The sequence below is a fragment of the Somniosus microcephalus genome, chromosome 7 (genome assembly GCF_052327205.1).
Source record: "Somniosus microcephalus isolate GS21.2 chromosome 7, FLI_Smic_1.0, whole genome shotgun sequence".
Classification (NCBI taxonomy): domain Eukaryota; kingdom Metazoa; phylum Chordata; class Chondrichthyes; order Squaliformes; family Somniosidae; genus Somniosus; species Somniosus microcephalus.
In genome coordinates, this window is record NC_140993.1 from 17,870,947 (window position 1) to 17,888,997 (window position 18,051).

Sequence of the window (18,051 nt, forward strand, 5' to 3'; positions counted from 1 at the left end):
AGTGGGGAGTGGGGGGAGTGGGAGAGTGGGAGTGGGGAGTGGGGGTGGGGGGGAGTGGGAGAGTGGGAGTGGGGGGAGTGGGAGTGGGGGAGTGGGGGTGGGGGGAGTGGGGGAGTGGGAGAGTGGGGGTGGGGAGTGGGAGAGTGGGGGAGTGGGAGAGTGGGGTGGGAGTGGGAGAGTGGGGGAGTGGGGGTTGGGGGGTGGGAGAGTGAAGGGGAGTGGGGGTGGTGGGGTGGAAGGAGTTGGTCCCATTGGAACTTTTCTCCAAGGTAAGCATGGAAAGAGTATTAAAGGGAAGCTGTGGCTATTCCTCCTGGGTGTTGGCTCTTACCAAGTATTGAGGACATCAGCAGAAGGATCACGATGTGTTTCAGGCCTCTCCTTTTATAGAGATACAGCAAAATACAGAACAATGTCAGTTCCAACGCCTGCAAGAAAGCAGAAACCAGATGGTGCGGTTATAACGCTGCACAGTTGAAATTCTACCTCAAACATTGAGAATTTGGCTTGGATTAAAAAAATAAGAAAAATGTCTCCAGGAAATATTTCTCTCAGGCACGAAATGGGGACAAAAAGATTCGATTTTGTGGGCTGCGATCCACGCCTAGAATATGCCAGATGCCGTATCGGCTCGACCTTAAAGCAATGCAGCCTCTTAAAGGTAACTTTTTATTCGTTCATGGGATATGGGCGTCGCTGGCAAGGCCGGCATTTATTGCTCATCCCTCGGTGACCTCGAGAAGGTGGTGGTGAGCCGCCTTCTTGAACCACTGCAGTCTGTGAGGTGAAGGTACTCCCGCAGTGTGGTATACTTGCTTGTAGCGGTTTGGTACAACTGAGTGTCTTGCTGGGCCATTTCACAGGGCAGTTAAAGGTCAACCACTTTGCTGTGGGTCTGGAGTCACATATAGGCCAGACCGGGTAAGGACGGCAGATTTCCTTCCCTAAAGGACATTAGTGAACCAGATGGGTTTTTATGACAATCCAGTAGTTTCATGGATCACCATTACCGACGCTAGCTTATTGTTCCAAATTTAATTAATTAACTGAATCTAAATTCCCCAGCTGCCATGGTTGGGATTTGAATGCATGTCTTACACAAATTATTAGTCTGGGCCCAGATGGATTAACTAGTCCAGTAATATAACCACTATGCTTCCGTACCACTATAACCTTAAGGGGAGGGTAGCCTGGAAGGACAGTCAGGGCAAGCCTCCTAATGCCCATTCACTTCACCAACCATGAAACAGAAGATCAGAGGCTGCACCTACTCATCTAAATTCTCCCAACAGAACAACCCAAAATGGCTGCTGAAGCAGGTAAAGACTTTTGAAATGTCAATTTTGTTCAGTGTTGTGCTCGCAAGGAAAATGGCATTGTAACTATTACTTTTTAAAGATGTTTCGCTTCATTTTTGTTAGCAATACAATTCGACACCATCCAGGACAAAGCAGCCCGCTTGATTGGCACCCCATCCACCACCTTAAACATTCACTCCCTCCACCACCGGCGTACCGTGGCTGCAGTGTGTACCGTCTACAAGATGCACTGCAGCAACTCGCCAAAGCTTCTTCGGCAGCACCTCCCAAACTCGCGACCTCTTCTACCTAGAAGGACAAGGGCAGCAGGCGCATGGGAACACCACCACCTCCAAGTTCCCCTCCAAGTCACACACCATCCTGACTTGGAAATATATCGGCCGATCCTTCATCGTCGCTGGGTCAAAATCCTGGAACTCCCTCCCTAACAGCACTGTGGGAGTACCTTCACCACACGGACTGCAGCGGTTCAAGAAGGAGGTTCACCACCACCTTCTCGAGGGCAATTAGGGATGGGCAATAAATGCCGGCCTTGCCAGCAACGCCCACATCCCGTGAAATAATTTTTTTTTTAAGTTTCAAAAAACAATGGTACCATTTCAATAAGTCCTTATTATTCCACTAATAGTCCCGACTATCCCTGAGGTCTTTAATATTATGAATGGATTGGACAGGGTAAGTGTGGAGAGAATGTTTCCACTTGTGGGAGAATCTAAAACTAGGGCCCATAAATACAAGATAGTTACTAATAAATCCAACAGAGAAATAAGGAGAAAATTCTTTGCTCAGAGTGGTGAGAATGTGGAACTTGCTACCACAGGAAGTGGATGAGGCAAATAGCTTAGATGCTTTCCAAATTAAACTAGACGAGTACATGAGCAAAAAGGGAATGGGAAGATATGCTGAAAGGCTGAGACGAGGTCGATGGAATGGGAGGAGACTGGTGTGGAGTGTAAACCAGCACTGACTAGTTGGGCCGAATGGCCTGTCTCTGCTGTATATTCTATGTAATCTAAGTAAGTATGGGAGACAGACTTTCCACATGGCGTTGTCCCTTGGTGCGGCCAGAAGGAGGCGCACACGTGCAGTGAGCTTAGCTGTGAGGGAGCTGAAGAGAAGCATCCGGAGATAAGAGTTCAAATCCCACCACGGCAGCTGGGGAATTTAAATTCAGTTAATTAAATAAATCTGCAATAAAAAGCTAGTATTGGTAATGGTGACCATGAAACTACCGGATTGTCGTAACAACCCACCTGGTTCACTAATGTCCTTTAGGGAAGGAAATCTGCCGTCCTTACCCGGTCTGGCCTACATGTGACTCCAGACCCACAGCAACGTGGTTGACTCTTAACTGCCTCTCTGAACTGGCCTAGCAAGACACTCAGTTGTCAAGAAGGTGGCTCACCACCACCTTCTCGAGGGCAATTAGGGATGGGCAATAAAGGCTGGCCTTGCCAACAATGCCCACATCCCGTGAATGACTAAAAAAAAGCATTAATCGAGCCAAACCCAACGCACAAGGCAGTTGAGTTCTTTCAAGCTGACGGATTCAATATCTCCTCCAAGCCAAGTTCTTCTGTGAGCCATGAGGACTCACCATTAGAACAAAACCAAAGGGGGAAAACAGCGACGGTAGAGTTAATCCTATAATTCATCATCAGTTTGATACATAAGAACATAAGATCAGGAGTCGGCCACACGGCCCCTCGAGCCTGCTCCGCCACACGGCCCCTCCAGCCTGCTCCGCCACACGGCCCCTCGAGCCTGCTCCGCCACACGGCCCCTCCAGCCTGCTCCGTCACACGGCCCCTCGAGCCTGCTCCGCCACACGGCCCCTCCAGCCTGCTCCGCCACACGGCCCCTCGAGCCTGCTCCGCCACACGGCCCCTCGAGCCTGCTCCGCCACACGGCCCCTCGAGCCTGCTCCGCCACCCGATCCCTCGAGCCTGCTCCGCCACACGGCCCCTCAAGCCTGCTCCGCCACCCGATCCCTCCAGCCTGCTCCGCCACACGGCCCCTCCAGCCTGCTCCGCCACACGGCCCCTCCAGCCTGCTCCGCCACACGGCCCCTCGAGCCTGCTCCGCCACACGGCCCCTCGAGCCTGCTCCGCCACACGGCCCCTCGAGCCTGCTCCGCCACACGGCCCCTCGAGCCTGCTCCGCCACATGGCCCCTCGAGCCTGCTCCGCCACCCGATCCCTCCAGCCTGCTCCGCCACACGGCCCCTCCAGCCTGCTCCGCCACACGGCCCCTCGAGCCTGCTCCGCCACACGGCCCCTCGAGCCTGCTCCGCCACACGGCCCCTCGAGCCTGCTCCGCCACACGGCCCCTCGAGCCTGCTCCGCCACACGGCCCCTCGAGCCTGCTCCGCCACACGGCCCCTCGAGCCTGCTCCGCCACCCGATCCCTCGAGCCTGCTCCGCCACCCGATCCCTCGAGCCTGCTCCGCCACACGACCCCTCGAGCCTGCTCCGTCACACGGCCCCTCGAGCCTGCTCCGTCACACGGCCCCTCGAGCCTGCTCCGCCACCCGATCCCTCCAGCCTGCTCCGCCACACGGCCCCTCGAGCCTGCTCCGTCACACGGCCCCTCGAGCCTGCTCCGTCACACGGCCCCTCGAGCCTGCTCCGCCACCCGATCCCTCCAGCCTGCTCCGCCACACGGCCCCTCAAGCCTGCTCCGTCATTCAATAAAATCATGGCTGATCACCGACCTCAACTCCACTTTCCCGCCCGATCTCCATATCCCTTGATTCCCCTAGAGTCCAAAAATCTATCGATCTCAGCCTTGAATATACTCAAAGACTCAGCATCCACAGCCCTCTGGGGCAGAGAATTCCAAAGATTCACAACCCTCTGAGTGAAGAAATTCCTCCTCATCTCAGACTTAAATGGCCGACCCCTTATCCTAAGACTATGCCCCCTAGTTCTAGACTCTCCAGCCAGGGGAAACAACCTCTCAGCATCTACCCTGTCAATCCCCCTCAGAATCTTGTATGTTTCAAAGAAATCACCGCTCATTCTTCTAAACTCCAGGAAGTGTAGGCCCATTCTACACAATCTCTCGTCATAGGACAGCCCTCTCATCACAGGAATCAATCTAGTGAACCTTCGTTGCACCGCCTCCAAGGCAAGTAAATCCTTTCTTAGACAAGGAGACCAAAACTGTGCACAGTACTCCAGGTGTGGTCTCACCAAGGCCCTGTACAATTGTAGCAAGACTTCCTCACTCTTATACTCCAACCCCCTTGCAATAAAGGCCAACATGCCATTTGCCTTCCTTATTGCTTGCTGTACCTGCATGCTAGCTTTCTGTGTTTCTTGCACGAGGATACCCAAATCTCTCTGAACACCAACATTTGAAAGTTTCTCACCATTTAAAAAATGTTGGCCCAAAAACTTGGGTCGGGGGCTTCCCGCGGGTGCAAGCCCCCGACCTACACTTACCTAGCACGCCGGCAGTTGACCTCTTGGCCTGCGTGGAATTCCTCTCCGAGGCCTGTCCCAGAGGCCGGTGCGCTATGCTGGCGTATCCCAGGGGCGTAGTTAGTGCGAAGCGTCCCCTGGGATCACGTGAGCAACAGGCAGCCAATCGGAGCAGGGAATGCTCCATTCATAAGTCTTGACAGATAGACCTGTCAAAACATATAAATGCTGAGGCTGTAAAACTGTACTTTACCTTCAAATACATTTAAAAAAAAATCACACTTTGTAAATAAACTATAAATGACATTAAATAACTATTTTAAACAAAAATTTAAATTTTTGTAAAAAATAATTTAATAAAAAAAACGGGGCTAAAAATAAACTTACCTTGCTTTAAAGTATTTAAAAGTAAAAAACCTGTGGAAAAAATGTTTTAATTTTAAATAATTGACCACTTACCTTTGAAAATGAAGTCCTTACGGCTGCTTTTTACATTTCTAAAATGTACAGACTTACCCGCACGTTAAAACCTGTAAAAAAAAAAGGAAGTTCAACGCGCACGCGCAGACTCCCGCGCGCACGCGTTCGACCTCTGAACCCCTTGGTTCAGAGGATTGGAAGTGCTGGTTTCCCGCGCATGTGTAGTGCATGCAAGATTCCGGCACTTCCATCGGGTCCACGCGTGAGTACTCCGTCCGTACTCACGCGTTGGGACCCGAATTTCTGGGCCGTTCTGTTTTTCTATTCTTCCTACCAAAGTGAATAACCTCACATTTCCCCACATTATACTCCATCTGCCACCTTACTGCCTACTCACTCAGTCTATCTATATCCCTTTGCAGACTCTTCTCCTCACAGCTTACTCCCACCTAGCTTACAATATCCCTTCGCAGACTCCTTGAGAGAGAGAGAGAGCTCCTTCCTACTCTCATCCCACTAGCGGAAGGGATTTAAGAAGAGGCTGAAAGCAGGCGGAAGTAAAAATTTCATGGAAAGTAACTAAAAAGTTAAGAAGGAGCTTGTGATCTGCTTTTAAAATAAAAACTCGCCTGGACGAACAGGACAAGATGTGTAAGGACAGTCAGTGTTAGGGGAGTCTCCGATTGCTACAGTGTCAACTAAATAATCAAATGACTCATCCAAAACTTCTATCAGTGAAACATGCTTTAGAAAAAATTTAAAACAACTTTAAAAAAAGCATGTTTTACACAGCCTCTTGTTGTATCTTATTTTATAGATGCATGTTTATTATGCATCGTTGGATTATGAAAATTAAGTTTCTTTAGAAATGGAACTACACGGAAAGGGTTAAATACCATGCCAATTACAAAAAGGGTGTTTGCCACCACTGGCGGCCGTGCCTTCAGCTGCCCGGGCCCTGAGCTCTGGAATTCCCTCCCTAAACCTCTCCGCCTCTCTCTCCTCCTTTAAGTTGCTCCTTAAAACCTACCTCTGCGACCAAGCTTTTGGTCACCTGCCCTAGTATCTCCTGATGTGGCTCGGTGTCAAATTTTGTTTGATAATCGCTCCTGTGAAGCACCTTGGGACGTTTTACTACGCTAAAGGTGCTATATAAATACAAGTTGTTGTTGTTGACTGCAGAGGAATGTGGGTCGCAGGTGTAACGGCTTCAATAAGATTGAAAATAATGAGCTGTTGAAAAGTAGTAAGTAAAAGAATCTTGAGAATAATTAAAAATATGATATAAAAAAAACTTTTGAAACCGCTTAAAAATAAGATCATAGAATCATAGAATCAGAGAAGTTTACAGCACCGAAGGAGGCCATTCGGCCCATCTTGTCCGTGCCGGCCGATAAAGAGCTCTCCAGCCTAATCCCACTTTCCAGCTCTTGGTCCGTAGCCCTGTCGGTTACGGCACTTCAAGTGCATATCCAAGTACTTTTTAAATGTGATGAGGGTTTCTGCCTCTATCACCCTTTCAGGCAGCGAGTTCCAGACCCCCACCACCCTCTGGGTGAAAAAAGTTCTCCTCAACTCCCCTCTGAACGTCCAACCAATTCTTTAAATCTCTACCTCCTGGTTATTGACCTCTCTGCTAAGGGAAATAGGTCCTTCCTATCCACTCTATCGAGGCCCCTCATCATTTTACACACCTCGATTAAGTCTCCCCTCAGCCTCCTCTGTTCCAAAGAAAACAACCCCAGCCTATCCAGTCTTTCCTCATAGCTAAAATTCCCCAGCCCAGGCAACATCCTCGTAAATCTCCTCTGCACCCTCTCTAGTGCAATCACATCTTTCCTGTAATGTGGTGACCAGAACTGCACGCAGTATTCTAGCTGAGGCCTAACTAGTGTTTTATACAGTTCAAGCATAACCTCCCTGCTCTTATATTCTATGCCTCGGCTAATAAGGAAGAAAATTGGTAGTAAACGAGACGGTTATAAAAGTTCAAAGGAAACCGGGAAACTTACTGTCGTCGGACAAGAGCAGACCAGGAACATCATAGATGGCTTAAACTGAGCGGGGGATAGAAGAGCTAACAGATCGATTGGGCAGAAAGACCCAGGCACTCTCGGCGGGAAAGCAAACGGGAAGTTACTGAGAATTATAGAATTTTACAGCACAGAAACAGGCCATTCGGCCCAACTGATCCACATGAGCCACCTCCCACCCTACTTCATCTCACCCCCCATCAGCATAACCCTTCTATTCCTTTCTTCCTCATGTGCTTATCCTGCTTCCCCTTAAATGCACCTCTGCTATTCGCCTCAACCACTCCCTGTGGTAGCGAGTTCCACATTCTCTGGGTTGTACTTCATACTTATGCTGAGATATTCAATGATTATAAATAAACTCAGAAGTAAAAGAAACATGAGGAAGAAAGAAATGGCTGGATGTGTCGATAGTTTGGGAGGATGTTCATGTGGTGCACAAACACCTGTAGACCTATTCCTGCACTGTAAACTCCTCGTAGTTCTCTGTAAACTCGAGTCTCCCTTTGATCCTGTGTCACATTGAAACCAAATAAACGCCACAGACAAGCCTGTAATTGGTTTGGGAGATGTAAGATACGTGAACTGTCACAGACTGATTTGTTGTAATTACACAACACTACTTTAACATTATGTTACTGTAATACGCAGCTGTGTTTGTGCAGATCAGATTTGCTAAAATTCTAGTTTCTGGCCGCAATTATTTTCAACTTAAAAGAAACACAGCTCCCAAGGGATGAGGAGCCACACAGAGTTAAATCAGTCAGCACAGAGTTTGTAATCGGTTCGCTGGAAATGAAGAGAGCTTCCACCGAGAGCAGCACAGCTGTTATTGAGATCACAGGTACACGTGTTGTATTCATCACTCACTCACTCACCCCCGCACCCACTCACTCACCCACACACACACCCACTCACCCCCGCACCCACTCACTCACCCACACACACACCCACTCACTCACCCACACACACACCCACTCACCCCCGCACCCACTCACTCACCCACACACACCCGCACCCACTCACTCACCCACACACACCCGCACCCACTCACTCACCCACACACACCCGCACCCACTCACTCACCCACACACACCCGCACCCACTCACTCACCCACACACACACCCACTCACACCCGCACCCACTCACTCACCCACACACACCCGCACCCACTCACTCACTCACCCCCGCACCCACTCACTCACTCACCCCCGCACCCACTCACTCACCCACACACACACCCACTCACCCCCGCACCCACTCACTCACCCACACACACACCCACTCACACCCGCACCCACTCACTCACTCACACACACCCGCACCCACTCACTCACCCACACACACCCGCACCCACTCACTCACCCACACACACACCCACTCACACCCGCACCCACTCACTCACCCACACACACCCGCACCCACTCACTCACTCACCCCCGCACCCACTCACTCACCCACACACACCCGCACCCACTCACTCACACACACACACACCCACTCACCCCCGCACCCACTCACTCACCCACACACACCCGCACCCACTCACTCACACACACACACACCCACTCACTCACCCACTCACACCCGCACCCACTCACTCACCCACACACACCCGCACCCACTCACTCACTCACACACACCCGCACCCACTCACTCACTCACCCCCGCACCCACTCACTCACTCACACACACACCCACTCACACCCGCTCACTCACTCACTCACCCACACACACCCGCACTCACTCACTCACTCACTCACCCACTCACACCCGCACCCACTCACTCACTCACCCACTCACCCACTCACCCCCGCACCCACTCACTCACTCACCCACTCACACCCGCACCCACTCACTCACTCACACACACACCTGCACTCGCTCACTCACTCACTCACCCACTCACACCCGCACCCACTCACTCACTCACCCACTCACCCCTGCACCCACTCACTCACTCACTCACCCACTCACACCCGCACCCACTCACTCACTCACACACACACCCGCACTCGCTCACTCACTCACTCACCCACTCACACCCGCACCCACTCACTCACTCACACACACACCCGCACTCGCTCACTCACTCACTCACCCACTCACACCCGCACCCACTCGCTCACTCACTCACCCACTCACACCCGCACCCGCTCACTCACTCACTCACCCACACACACCCGCACTCGCTCACTCACTCACTCACCCACTCACACCCGCACCCACTCACTCACCCACTCACACCCGCACCCACTCACTCACCCACTCACACCCGCACTCGCTCACTCACTCACCCACACACACCCGCACTCACTCACTCACCCACTCACACCCGCACCCGCTCACTCACTCACCCACTCACCCCCGCACCCACTCACTCACTCACTCACACACCCGCACTCGCTCACTCACTCACTCACCCACTCACACCCACTCACTCACCCACTCACACCCGCACTCGCTCACTCACTCACCCACTCGCACCCGCACCCACTCACTCACTCACTCACACACACCCGCACTCGCTCACTCACTCACTCACTCACACACACCCGCACTCGCTCACTCACTCACACACACACACCCGCACTCGCTCACTCACTCACTCACCCACACACACCCGCACTCGCTCACTCACTCACTCACACACACCCGCACTCGCTCACTCACTCACTCACTCACACACACCCGCACTCGCTCACTCACTCACTCACACACACCCGCACTCGCTCACTCACTCACTCACACACACCCGCACTCGCTCACTCACTCACTCACACACACCCGCACTCGCTCACTCACTCATTCACACCCGCACCCGCTCACTCACTCACTCACACACACCCGCACTCACTCACTCACACACACCCGCTCTCGCTCACTCACTCACTCACACACGCACCCACTCACTCACTCACACACACCCGCACTCACTCACTCACTCACCCACACACACCCGCACTCACACACTCACACCCGCACTCACTCACACACACCCGCACTCACTCACTCACACCCGCACTCACTCACTCACACCCGCACTCACACACTCACACCCGCACTCACTCACACACACCCGCACTCACTCACTCACTCACACCTGCACTCACTCATTCACTCACACCCGCACTCACTCACTCGCACCCGCACTCACTCACTCGCACCCGCACTCACTCACTCACACCCGCACTCACACACTCACACCCGCACTCACTCACTCACACCCGCACTCACACACTCACACCCGCACTCACTCACTCACACCCGCACTCACACACTCACACCCGCACTCACTCACTCACTCACACCTGCACTCACTCATTCACTCACACCCGCACTCACTCACTCACACCCGCACTCACACACTCACACCCGCACTCACACACTCACACCCGCACTCACTCACTCACACCCGCACTCACTCGCTCACACACACACCTCACTCACTCACACACAACCGCACTCACTCACACTCACATTCACTCACTCACACCCGCACTCACTCACACCCGCACTCACTCACACCCGCACTCACTCACTCACACCCGCACTCACTCACTCCCGCACTCACTCACTCACACCCGCACTCACTCACTCACACCCACACTCACTCACTCCCTCACTCATTCGCTCACTCACACACAGCTCACTCACTCGCTCACACACACACACCCTCACTCACTCACACACAACCGCACTCACTCACTCACACACAACCGCACTCACTCACTCACCCACACCCGCACTCACTCACTCACTCGCTCACTCACGCCACACCCGCACTTACTCACTCACACCCGCACTCACTCACACCCGCACTCACTCACTCACACCCGCACTCACACACTCACACCCGCACTCACTCACACCCACACTCACTCACTCACACCCGCACTCACTCACTCACACCCGCACTCACTCACTCACACCCGCACTCACTCACTCACACCCGCACTCACTCACTCACACCCGCACTCACTCACACCCGCACTCACTCACTCACACCCGCACTTACTCACTCACACCCGCACTCACTCACACCCGCACTCACTCACTCACTCACACCCGCACTCACTCACTCACACCTGCACTCACTCACACGCGCACTCACTCACACCCGCACTCACTCACTCACTCAGACCCGCACTCACACACTCACTCACACCCGCACTCACTCACACCTGCACTCACTCACTCACTCACACCCGCACTCACTCACACCCGCACTCACTCACTCACACACTCACACACACTCACTCACTCACGTTCACTCATGCACTCACTCACTCACACCCGCACTCACTCACTCACACCCGCACTCACTCACTCACACCCGCACTCACTCACTCCCTCACTCACTCGCTCACTCACACACACACGTCACTCACTCGTCACACACACACAACCTCACTCACTCACTCACCCACACAGACCCGCACTCGCTCACTCACTCACTCACACCCGCACCCACTCACTCACTCACAACGCACCCACTCACTCACTCACACCCGCACTCACTCACTCACACCCGCACTCACTCACTCACACCCGCACTCACTCACTCACACCCGCACTCACTCACTCCCGCACCCTCTCACTCACACCCGCACTCACTCACTCACACCCACACTCACTCACTCCCTCACTCACTCGCTCACTCACACACACCTCACTCACTCGCTCACACACACACACCCTCACTCACTCACACACAACCGCACTCACTCACCCACACCCGCACTCACTCACTCCCTCACTCACTCACACACAACCGCACTCCCTCACTCACACACACACACAACCGCACTCACTCACTCACTCGCTCACTCACACACACCCGCACTCACTCACACCCACACTCACTCACACCCGCACTCACTCACTCACACCCGCACTCACTCACACCCGCACTCACTCACTCACACCTGCACTCACTCATTCACTCACACCTGCACTCACTCACTCACACCCGCACTCACACACTCACACCCGCACTCACACACTCACACCCGCACTCACTCACTCACACCCGCACTCACTCACTCGCTCACACACACACCTCACTCACTCACTCACACACAACCGCACTCACTCACACTCACATTCACTCACTCACACCCGCACTCACTCACACCCGCACTCACTCACACCCGCACTCACTCACTCACACCCGCACTCACTCACTCCCGCACTCACTCACTCACACCCGCACTCACTCACTCACACCCACACTCACTCACTCCCTCACTCACTCGCTCACACACACACACCCTCACTCACTCACACACAACCGCACTCACTCACTCACACACAACCGCACTCACTCACTCACCCACACCCGCACTCACTCACTCACTCGCTCACTCACACACACCCGCACTTACTCACTCACACCCGCACTCACTCACACCCGCACTCACTCACTCACACCCGCACTTACTCACTCACACCCGCACTTACTCACTCACACCCGCACTCACTCACACCCGCACTCACTCACTCACACCCGCACTCACTCACTCACACCCGCACTCACTCACTCACACCCGCACTCACTCACTCACACCCGCACTCACTCACTCACACCCGCACTCACTCACACCCGCACTCACTCACTCACACCCGCACTCACTCACACCCGCACTCACTCACTTACACCCGCACTCACTCACACCCGCACTCACTCACACTCACACCCGCACTCACTCACTCACACCTGCACTCACTCACACGCGCACTCACTCACACCCGCACTCACTCACTCACTCAGACCCGCACTCACACACTCACTCACACCCGCACTCACTCACACCCGCACTCACTCACTCACACCCGCACTCACTCACTCACACCCGCACTCACTCACTCCCTCACTCACTCGCTCACTCACACACACACGTCACTCACTCGTCACACACACACAACCTCACTCACTCACTCACCCACACAGACCCACACTCGCTCACTCACTCACCCACTCACTCACACCCGCACCCACTCACTCACTCACAACGCACCCACTCACTCACTCACACCCGCACTCACTCACTCACACCCGCACTCACTCACTCACACCCGCACTCACTCACTCACACCCGCACTCACTCACTCACACCCGCACTCACTCACTCCCGCACTCACTCACTCACACCCGCACTCACTCACTCACACCCGCACTCACTCACTCCCTCACTCACTCGCTCACTCACACACCTCACTCACTCGCTCACACACACACACCCTCACTCACTCACACACAACCGCACTCACTCACTCACACACAACCGCACTCACTCACTCACCCACACCCGCACTCACTCACTCCCTCACTCACTCACACACAACCGCACTCACTCACTCCCTCACTCACACACACACACAACCGCACTCACTCACTCACTCGCTCACTCACACACACCCGCACTCACTCACACCCGCACTCACTCACACCCGCACTCACTCACTCACACCCGCACTCACTCACACCCGCACTCACTCACTCACACCCGCACTCACTCACTCACACCCGCACTCACTCACTCACACCCGCACTCACTCACTCACTCAGACCCGCACTCACACACCCACTCACACCCGCACTCACTCACACCTGCACTCACTCACTCACTCACACCCACACTCACTCACTCACACCCGCACTCACTCACACCCACACCCGCACTCACTCACTCACACCCGCACACACTCACTCACGCACTCACTCACTCACACTCACTCATGCACTCACACACTCACTCACACCCGCACTCGCTCACTCACACCCGCACTCACTCACACCCGCACTCACTCACTCACGCCCGCACTCACTCACACCCGCACTCACTCACACCCGCACTCACTCACTCACACCCGCACTCACTCACTCACACCCGCACTCACTCACACCCGCACTCACTCACTCACACCTGCACTCACTCACTCCCGCACTCACTTACTCACTCACACCCGCACTCACTCACACCCGCACTCACTCACTCACACCCGCACTCACTCACTCCCGCACTCACTTACTCACTCACACCCGCACTCACTCACTCATGCACTCACTCACACACTCACGTACACACTCACTGACACATGCACTCATTCACACACTCACGTACACACTCACTCACTTACATCCGCACACACTTACACTCACACACACACTCATTCACTCACTCATGCAGTCACTCATACACTCACGTACACACTCACTCACGCACTCATTCATGCACGCACAGACACACTCACTCACTCAAAGGCAATGCAGACACACAGACAGCTGCATATGTGTGCTGAAACATGCGCTCCTACACAGGCTCACACACGCAGGTATACTCTCACACCCTTGCTAACAGGATGTCAAACAGCTGTTCAAACATACCATGATTAGAAGAATGTCACACTAATGGTGCTGGCATTTGGCCAAGACACACAAGATTGATCAGCAGCAAAGAGCACGCTAATGTTAGAATAATTACCCACCCAACCTTGAGGGGTTGGCTGGAATCTCAGAACTATCGATTGTGGTTCTGTGGCCTGTGACCAGAAGCTAGAAGTACCAGGGAAAAAAAGGTAGAAGCACAGGAACTTGCATATAGAGGCTGGTAAATCAACATTAGATGGGCGAGAATGACAGAATATTGTAATGTCTGATTGAAAACCAGAACAGTGGCTGAAGACAGCATAGAAGTAGGGAAGGCTGAAGAGCATTGACTTTTTTGCCTTACCCAGAGTAGCATTACATTCGGCAATGAGGTGAGCAGCATCCAGCAGACCATTTCATCCCTGTCCCCAAATAGGGTTTTTTTTCCCCCTTCAGTTATCTGCCCCCCTGTCCTGAAGGCATGACCCATGGTGTGAGCTGGCGCTAAAAGCACCTGTGATCCCTCTGATACCTCACACAGTGTCAGCCCAAAGTCCTGATACTACCCTTGTAAATCTTTTTGGCACTTTCTCCAGTACTTCTATGTCCTTTTTGTTATGTTCATTAATAAATAGACATTCTTATTATGAACACAGCTAGCTTTTGCTAGACACTTTTATTGAGCACATGTGGACTTGTACAGCATCTTGTAGAGGCTTCCATCTTGACTGCTGCCTTGTGGGTAGCCTAGCCTCATGGGTAATGTAGTCTTAATATATATATAGCTGGGTAGTGTAGTCTTATACATACAGCTATATACAGCTCTACGGCTCCACCTAGTGTCCACTATAGAATGGCATGCTATTGATCACTACATCCCCCTTTCTTTGAGGTTTAACAAAATCAATATCAATCAACTTTCAAGAAAACAATAAAGGTAATATCAGTAACACTTTTGTTAGTGCTCTATAAACATAAACATTTTCAAAACAGTCAACACATTTTCAAAGCTTTACATTGTACTCAAAGATTAAGTCTATCAGGCTTTTTTACTTCACGTGTGGATCTTCTCAACACGGGTAAGTCTGATGTGTCTTCATGAGATTGTTCTGGCGGTGAATGACAAGATGCAGTTGCGGCATTGTCATCAATCTGCTCTTGTATAGATCGAGGTCTCCTTGCGATCTTTGCTTGGAGAGGGTTTCAGTGTTTCCTTCACTCTTCATGCCATAACTCTCAATGTAGTCAATGCACTCTCGAAAAACTGCTGGCAGCTGGATCCCATCATACAGCATAGTCCTCTCAGCAGCCTCGGCTAATGGAACACCAAAGATTGGCCTGAGGGAAGAAGGAGTATCCACCAGAACTGCTTCCTGCTCTGGTGCAGGCTTCTTCTTTTTCTTTTTCTCTTTCCACTGCTTAACAACATCTGCTGCGGTTATATCTTTGGACTTTTTCTCCTTGTGTTTTTCCTCTTTGTGCTTTTCTTCCTTTGGCTTCTCTTTGACCTTAAAGTCTTTTTCTTTCTTCTTGGAGAAACTAGGCTTTTTGAGGACATGGATACCCTTTGGCCTTTTCATCCTTGATGGGCTCTCTGCTTCATCACCTGAGTCATCTGGTCTGCTTATGGCACAGTTTATACGGTAGACTCTCTTGACCAGTTCTAAGTCTTCACAAGCTTTTTCACCTAGTATCGAATCAAGTCTTTCAGCCACAACAGAAAACATGAGATGATGCACTTTGTCTTTGACTGTCACTTTAAGTCTGCATACACCTAAGCTATCTATTTTCTGTCCATTATAGTTCTTCAGTAGTACTGACTTTTTTTGTATTTTGGGCTTTTCTTTCATATTGTTAATGTCACTCATACTGATTAAGTTTGCTTTTGCCCCAGTGTCTAGTTTCAAGGTAACTAATGCTCCATTTACCTGCAGTGGGATCATCCATTTGTCCACTTTTACTGCATTGACTTTATGTTCAGCATTGTCCATTTCTGAGGGCTGCACATTTTCTGTATCTTTTTTGATATCGTCACATGACACCATTCCTACAAAAAATGTCTCACTTAAATCAGTGTCCTCAATCACATTAACTTGTTGCCCTTTCGTCGTTTTTACTTTTGAAAAGCATTGTTTGGCAATGTGATTCTTTCCATTACACTTTGTGCACATTTTTCCAAACGCTGGGCATTGTCTTAACTGGTGTTTGTAACCACAGCATTTACAATTAAAAATTTCATCCTCCGATTGCTTTTCATTTCTGTTCTGCCCACGTTTCTTCCCCTTGTAGGACACAGCACCGACAGCAGCACTTACTACAATCGCATCATTATTGATTTCACTGAAAGTCTTCGCATGCTTTTGAGCTAGCTCGCTGGCTTTGCATATTGTCACAGCATTTTCCAATGTTAGTTCGGTTTCTCTCAACAGACGTTCCCTGTCTTTTTTATCATGAATACCAAACACAATCTGGTCACGAATCATGGATGCTTTGAGCTCAGAGAAATTACATGTCTGTGCTTTCAGTTTCAGATCAGTTATAAAGCTATCAAAAGTCTCATTTTGTTGCTGTGTCCGAGAACAGAAGATGTATCTTTCATACGTCTCATTCTTTTTGGGAGAGCAATGTGCATCAAATTTTTTTAGCACATCTTCTAATTTTTCTCTGTTCTCCGCTGGATTAAATACAAATGTATTAAATACCTCTATCGCCTGTGGGCCTGCAACCGTAAGCAGCAACGCTATCTTCCTTGCGTCTGGCTTCGTACCGAATCCGATGGCTGCAATGTAGAGTTCGAATTGTTGTTTAAAAATCCGCCAGTTGTAGTCGACATTTCCCTCGAGATTCAAACGCTCTGGTGGCTTCAAATTCTCCATGTCGCTTTTCACAATTTTCAGCAGATCTTCACCACCCTGGTACCATGTTATGTTCATTAATAAATAGACATTCTTATTATGAACACAGCTAGCTTTTGCTAGACACTTTTATTGAGCACATGTGGACTTGTACAGCATCTTGTAGAGGCTTCCATCTTGACTGCTGCCTTATGGGTAGCCTAGCCTCATGGGTAATGTAGTCTTAATATATATATAGCTGGGTAGTGTAGTCTTATACATACAGCTATATACAGCTCTACGGCTCCACCTAGTGTCCACTATAGAATGACATGCTATTGATCACTACACTTTTTAAAGTATGGAGACCAGAACTGTGCACAGTACTCTAAGTGCAGCCTCACCAGGGTCCTACACAAGTTTAACATAACTTCAAAAAAGGCTAATGGAATGTTGGCCTTTATCTCAAGAGGGTGGGAATACAAAGGGGTGGAAGTTATGTTACAGTTACACAAAGCTCTGGTTAGACCCCGTTTAGAGTACAGTGTTCAGTTCTGGGCACCGTACCTCAGGAAGGATATATTGGCCTTGGAGGGGGAGCAGCGCAGATTCCTCCTTCTTCTTAGGCAGTCCCTCGGAACCGAGGA

The 18,051-nt window shown here is 51.4% G+C and overlaps 1 protein-coding gene across 1 annotated transcript in view; it reads right to left on the bottom strand.

Moving 5' to 3' along the window:
- nipal2 (NIPA like domain containing 2) overlaps window positions 1-18,051 on the bottom strand; it is a 194,049-nt gene that overhangs the window by 36,214 nt on the left and 139,784 nt on the right. The window contains exon 6 of the mRNA XM_085992280.1: window positions 332-428. Within this exon, the coding sequence (XP_085848406.1) occupies window positions 332-428 (97 nt within the window). The remainder of the gene's footprint in view (window positions 1-331; window positions 429-18,051) is intronic.